The sequence below is a fragment of the Cryptomeria japonica genome, chromosome 7 (assembly GCF_030272615.1).
Source record: "Cryptomeria japonica chromosome 7, Sugi_1.0, whole genome shotgun sequence".
NCBI lineage: Eukaryota > Viridiplantae > Streptophyta > Pinopsida > Cupressales > Cupressaceae > Cryptomeria > Cryptomeria japonica.
The window spans coordinates 312,109,436-312,117,089 of record NC_081411.1 but is presented as its reverse complement, the minus strand read 5'-3'; the positions used below and the strand labels follow the sequence as shown (position 1 = coordinate 312,117,089).

Sequence of the window (7,654 nt, the reverse complement as noted above, 5' to 3'; positions counted from 1 at the left end):
GAGGGCCCTCTCTCCACGTGCTAGTACCATTTGAGAGTAACAAGCAACCTACGCACTTTGAATGGAATCATCTCCTTAAAGCATTTATCATGTGAAGCTGTATGCATCGAAATGTTTTCCAAATTATAGCAGGATTTAAGGAAATTTCTGTGAAATTCGTGTTGCCTTCCTCTCTAGAGCCGAGGATGAAGCTATATAACGAGCCTCCGCCCACTTGTTTCAAATACTCGAGCTTTCGGTCAGCTAGTTTTAATCCCTCTCTTCATTCTGTGATCCATCATCTATTTCCGAATTCAACTCATGGGTTCAATGAATGAAGATGAAGTAGTCATTGATCAGGACTTTTGGGTTATTCAAATAAAGGAATGCCTGCAAAGACATGGCGAGCAAGAAGAAGAAAGGGACTTATGTGTATCCGTTTTCGGTGTGCCCAAAGAGATGTTGACAGTAAAGCCAGAAGCATATATTCCACAGTGCGTCTCCATTGGACCATATCACCATTGGAGATCCCAACTGTTAGAAATGGAGAGATATAAAATAGCTGCTGCGCGAAGATTTCAGAAGACACTAACCTGTGACTGCAAGTTCGAATCTGTAGTACAAGAGATGAAGAATTACGACTGGCAAATCAGGAACTGCTACCAAAAATTTCTTGACTACGAGGAGGAAACCCTTGCATGGCTCATGGCTCTGGACGCATCGTTCGTGCTCGAGTGCTTGCAGTTCTACGCAGAAGGAAAGGATCAGGCTTCTTCGCAAATGTCATCCAAGGTGAAACGGCTTGGCAGAGTTTTAGATCCTTCTCGCAGAAGTGAAACCCACAACGCAATTATGAGAGATCTGATGATGCTCGAGAATCAGTTACCCTTGTTCCTCTTGGAGAAGCTGCTGGAAATTGAGTTGGGTTCTCAAGCTAAGGCGGAAGAAAGGCTATGCAATCTGGTGAATCTCGCCTGTAAAGAATGGTCACCATTTATGTTGAAGATGGGGAACAGTTCAAGGCTGTGTATAAAAGAGAGGGGTCACATATTGGAGGTGCTCTATTACTCTATTGTCCCTGCAGCAGCCATGGACCATACCGTTTCTAGGAAGGCAAAGGAAGGGAAGGTCCCGTTGACGGATTCAAGCTATTTAACGCGTGCTCTGAAAGCTTTATGGAAGGCTCTCTCCTCGTTAAAAATCGGGTTTGTTCAACTTGTCTCCGCACTCCCTGACCGTGTCTTGCAAGGAAGGCCTGCCCAGTTTGTGACACAGTTGTCCACGAATCTTGTTTCCGCTTTTGAAACTCTTTCAATCAAGCGCAAAGATGAAACGGATGACGAAAAAGATGAGGAGAGTGGATATTCGTCTGCGGAAACTCCTCCTACACGCGACGAACTAGCTATTCCCTCCGTCTCCGAGTTGTACTCAGCAGGAGTAAAATTCCGTCCAACCGAGGGAGACGTTACCACAATTCGCTTCGACCAAAAAACTGCAACTCTTTATCTTCCCAAATTGAGGTTGGATTCCCACACCGAAGTAGTTCTCAGAAATCTGGTGGCATTCGAAGCTTCGGCGGCTCCTGGTGCTTTGATCTTCACTCGCTACACCGATTTCATGAACGGCATCATCGACAGCGTTGAAGATGTCCGGCTGTTGAGAAAGAGTGGGATTATCTACAATCACCTGACAGACGACGGAAAAGTGGCAAGCCTGTGGAACGGCCTGGGTAAATGCGTCAAATTGACGCGAGTTAAATATTTGGACCAGGTTATAGCGGACGTCAACAAGCATTATAACAACAGATGGAGCGTTGCTCTGAAGAAGCATGTGAACAAGTACATATTTGGTTCATGGCAGCTCCTCACAGTTGTGGCCACGGGGATACTTCTGCTTCTGACATGCTTCCAGGCTTTTTGTTCTGTGTATGACTGTAAGCGTTGGTGGAGCGACAGTAATATTTTGTAGGACTAAGGCAATCGGAAGAGTTTTATCTTGTAATTACGGATGCTGACATCCATTTCTTCTCTTTGAAATACTTCATTTACATTGACAGGGTACAAGAGTTTTGTTTTTTGAGGCGGGTTCAACTCTGCCTTTAGGTATGCTGCCATTGTCAAGCATACTGCCCTTACAAAACACATTTGAAATTTTCGTGGTGTCTATTGAATCCAATACAATAAAATTATTTATTATTATTTTTATTTTTTTGTTGAGGTGGGTTTTTTTTGTTTTTTAAAGATATTATGCCATTGTCAAGTATATTACATCTACAAAATACATCTAAAACTTTGTGGTGTCTATTAAGTCCAACACAATACAATCATTCATAGAATATTGTTTTACTCATAAAAGTAAATTTTTAACTTTGTATTATTTTTTAAGTTTGTTGCTTCTAGATTTGGGTCATGAAATGTTATAGATTTGTAAGTTATTAAAAATATAATTTAGTTACATGATCTAACTATAATTTCTATATTTTTATATGAAACTTGATGTGTTCACAAACTATTGGGTGTGCAAGGAATTTCTTAAAGACAAGTCAACCAAGCATGTAGAAGTGGGAGTGTACATTTTCATGAGAAAGCTTCTTTATTTCTAGGGAGAATGCAATTATAGATGTATAGAGAAGGAATTGGAGGGGTCAAGTACTCGTAATCAAGACAATATGAGCAATCAAGTTGTTGGATAAAAGTGCAAAGATTAAACTAGAGGATGATGTACCTTGAGTAAATGAGACTATATTGTAAAGAAATTCTATATGGTAGGAGAAAACTAAAATTATTAATCAGCCTCAAGGATTCAAGAAAGTTGTATAGCCACCATTAGATGGAAAGAAAACCTCCATAGTCATTTATGTTGAAGATAAACAATAGTAACCTAGTTGGGAGTAAAATGATGGTCATCCTTATTGGAGTAAGATCATGGCTATCTTATTAAAGTTAAATGGTATAGAATTATTATACCAAAGTACATTCCACTGTTTACATTTTCATGGACCTAACAAAATGGATGGACCCCTCCTTATAATTTGGGCATTGATTAACACTTATATAGGTTTCATTGAAGCCAACAAGTCATTTGTCATACATTGGCTAAGCAGTGAGTATCATAGTTAATATAGATTGTCTTGAATTTATTGCAATTCTAATAGTTATTGTAATATCCACTTCTCTAGATATGATTCTAAATTTTTTATTCTCTCTATATTATACCATACTATCAAGGTTGAACCCAATCACAATATTAACTATTCACTTCTACATGTAACAATTCAAAAACTTGAAGAGGTATATTTGATATGGTCTCAAATTACACCAAATATCACCTTTGAATTAGATGAACGCTTATGGTTACATGAATTACTATTGATCAAAGGATATACTCTTTTTAAGATAAGACTCATAGTTATGACACTAGTTTTGTGATTCCAATATTTGAACATTTGTTTTACTCAATATGCTTAGCATTAAACCTAGTATTACATGTTATCTTGCATAAATGTGATACTTATCATATTTATACTATCTTGGTTTACATGGAGTATGATTAATCATATTTGAAACTCTTATTTAATTAATAACATATCCTAATTCCACGTATCATTGCCACATTCTACTGACACTTTCATTACTGATTTGCTTATGCATAATTCTTTCTTAATTTGTATTGCTCAATCATTAATTTAGATGTTAAATTGTTTCTACATATATTAGTACTTCAACTCATTAAATGACTAGGTAATAATCACATCAGCCCAATTTGTTAATCCAAATTTTAGTTGTAAGACTAACATTTTATGATTAAGCACATGTCTTCCAAATCTAAATTTATAATAATAAAAGGATTAAATTAATATTTTTTTCTTTATATAAGGATTAATATGTTGTATTTTTTCTTGTATAAAGTTATAGGAGAAGTAATCTTAGACTATCTTATATATATATATATATATATATATATATCTATATATATATATATATATCTATATATATATATATATATATATATATATATGTAAAATACAATGATAGATATCCTTCTCGAGGTACCTATAAAAATTTAGGGTGAAAACATAGGTTCCTCAAAAAAGATATCTCTCAGCATATTTAATATATATGATAAAAATAAATATATATATAAGCTAGTTATTAGTCACCACACAACATGAAAGACATGCAATAATCCAATATATAATTATATATTATTGTAATCTTAAATAGAATTATAATAATATATAATATAATATTCCCACTGCCACCAAGTCTTTATACCACTGTGCCATCACACCCAGCCCCATCACGTTCAAAAGGATCATCTTCCATGTGAAGAAGATATCTAGGAAATTTAGTCTTCCCCTACTCCTAGTTTTTGATTGTAAAGTTTGTCTTTCTCGATATGTTGCTCTTTTTGCCTCGTGGGGTTGAGCTCTAATCCCCTTTAGTTCCTCTACTATTTTGATCAAGTCTCTTTGGGGTTTGTTAAGTGACAATGATTGACCAAGTTAGGTAACTACTCCATTTTGTGGGGGGCTTTTATTACGTTGAGAGGCGTAACCTACAATGGTATCATATAGAGGTCATTACCAGTGTTGATGTAAGAAAAAGGAAGTGGTTTATATTCCGACAGTTACAAACGTGCGTCATCTGCATGCTCGTCTAACCGTTTCAAATGCACAGCCACAGCACCATGTTTACATTAAAAAGAAACATTAAGTAATGGACATCTTTAGGCAATTTGAGCTTGATGGATGAACGTTACTGATGAAGATGGAGCAATTTGAATGCTACAACTATGTATATATAGATTCTCAGGACCCCTTCCACTCACTTTAGGTACATCCATTTCAAGTCTGACACATTCCCCTCTGTCTATTCTGCCACTAATTTGTTTGCAACCTGGACTAGAGCAGATCCAGATACATGTTTGAATCGATAAGGTGGGCATCTTGCCGAGGAAGACTATGTTAAGCATTATCAGTAGGTTGGATTTCATCTTGCAAAACAATATTTGTTTAAATTCATTTTGCCTTTCGGTATAGGAGTTAAAAGAGTGCATTCAATTGCAGGTTGAAGTGCATTCAACGAGGCATTTCTTACTGCAACGATAATCTACACCTTCAAACAGAAGGCAGATTCTAGCCTTAAATATGAAGCTGCAATATGGGCAGAGTTTAGTTCTCCCCGATGTTATATTAGCCTCCATTGTTGTTCACAAAGTGCTCTATGTAGTCAGGGTAGCATATATTATACTGTAGACAAGTGATGAATATAAATTTGCATCACTTACGTTTCCATTCAAGTAAATATACAAGCATTTGGTGATGTTGTTTTATCATGGTGATGAACAACTCTTCCATGCATCTGTGTAAAGTAATCTATAAGTTACAGACTCTTGGTTGTTGATCCATGATTGTATTTTGACTATTAAATTTTCCTTACAATACTTTTTGCAGTTTGTTTTTCTTTCAAAGATTTCCGTTGCAATACAATTTGCATGCATTCTAGGCAAGGATAAAAGTTCGGTTACTTGATTTATGGAGGAATTCATGAGTAAATATTTGGTTACTTGATTTATGGAAGAATTCATGAGTAAATATTTGGTTACTTGATTTATAGAGTGATTCCACAAAGATAGTAATTATTTTTAAATATAGGATAGATTTGAGAATAGTTAGTCTATTGCAAATCATGCAGCCATTCCTCTATATAGCACTTGGTATTGTTTTGGTCCACACCCCTTGAATACTTATAAAATATTTCTCATCCTTAGTTTGAGTGATAAATAGCATGATAATTTTAAGTTTTCTTAGATGATTTGGTGGTTGTTAGGAGATACCAATGCTTCCCGTGATCTACCATATAATACAATGTATTGTAAAATTGCAAAAACAAAATCATAGAATTAATATGGAACACTTTTAGCTTTCAAGGCAAATGGAAAATTTAATAAATAATGTGAATTAATATTTTCATAAATGGATATTCTATAATTATATATTGATTTATTTTATGTTTTCATAAGAAAAGTACATAATAATGAAGATTATATGTTTAAATCTTGAATATGTAAATATAATGTTTCTAAATTAAAAAAATCAAAATTACATGTCTACACTAAGTATAATTAATAAAATAATATATAATTTTCAAGTTTCAATTTTGAAAGACCAAAAGGAATTTCTTTTGTTTCTATATATCAATCATAAAAATATAAAGTTTCTAAATTCAATAAATCAAAATTACATGCCACACAAGTATAAAGAATAAAAATAGTATATAGTTTTTAATTTTAGAAAAAAAAAGTTAAATTTCTAAAGCTTAATCATAAAAAATGTAATGTTTCTAAATTCAAAAATCTAAGTTACATGCATGCACAAATATTTCAAAAATAATATATAGTTTTTAATATATAAAGAATATTTATTATTAAAAGTAATTTCTAATGTATGATATAGATGTGATTTTTCTATTTATATATCATTTATATATTAGTAAAAAAGTAAAGTTATTTGTAACAAAAATTAAAAAATTAGTTCCGTTAAAATATTTTTCTATAAACTCTAAACCTAATCTTATCATTAAAACAAAAAGTTGATAATATTTTAAATTTATATTAATAATATTATTTTAAAATGTATTTATTTTACTAGAACAAACTTTAAAGGTATTTATAATTTCATAAAAATAATTGAAAAAGGGAGCAAAATTCATAAGAAGAGTACATAATAATGAAGATTATATTTTAACATTTTATAATAAAATGATAGTAAATGTCCTAAATAAATTATCTTATAATATAAATCTTAATTTTAGCCTAACCTTAGCCCTAAACCTCATCTTATCATAATTAAAACATAACTCACCCACTAATTTTAATGGAGCCTCAACCTTTACTGTAATTGTACCCTAACATTAAAACTAAACCTAATCTTACCAAATTAAAACCTAACCCTAAACTTAACTATAACCCTAGAGAATTAAACACTACCTACAACGTCAACCCTAATCTAACTATGATTGAGCCATAACCCCAAACTAGACCTTAACACTAATTGAAACCTAATCATATTCTAACCTTAAACTTTACTATAACTTTATAATTAATCTCTAATTACAACCTGAACCCTAAAGTGACCATAATTCAATCCTACCCCTCAACTTAACCCCAACCCTAATTAAGCTCTAATCCTAAGTTACCCCTAAACCTAATCTACTTTATACCTTGATCCTAATTGAACTCTAATCCTAACCCTAACTATAATTAAATTTTTATCATAGTAAAAATCTAAAATAATTGAACCCTATAACTAATTAACTATAAACTTAACCCTTAACCCTAATTCCTCTAATTGAATTCCAACCATAACCTAACCATAAACTTAACGCTAACCATATAATTAAACCATAATCCTAACAATAACCCTAATTATAAGCCCTAACCCTTGCAATAACCCTAATCATGATGTAAATCCTAAGTATAACCCTAGCACTAAATATAACCCTAATTGTGATGTAAACCCTAGCATTAATCCTAATAGTAACCCTTAGCACTAATCCTAACCATGATATAAACCATAACCCTAACCTTGAATCTATCTCTAAGCTAAAACCTAACCCTAAACTTAAGTCTAACCTTATCCATTAACCTAAACCTAACTATGATATAAAGCTAA

General features: G+C 32.9%; 1 protein-coding gene across 1 annotated transcript; it reads left to right on the top strand.

Moving 5' to 3' along the window:
* Positions 1 to 205: 205 nt before the first annotated feature.
* On the top strand, positions 206 to 2,149 carry LOC131047303 (putative UPF0481 protein At3g02645). The gene has a single exon (XM_057981170.2). The coding sequence runs from the start codon at positions 301 to 303 to the stop codon at positions 1,945 to 1,947; it is 1,647 nt and encodes a 548-aa protein (XP_057837153.2). The 5' UTR covers positions 206 to 300; the 3' UTR covers positions 1,948 to 2,149.
* Positions 2,150 to 7,654: the final 5,505 nt, after the last annotated feature.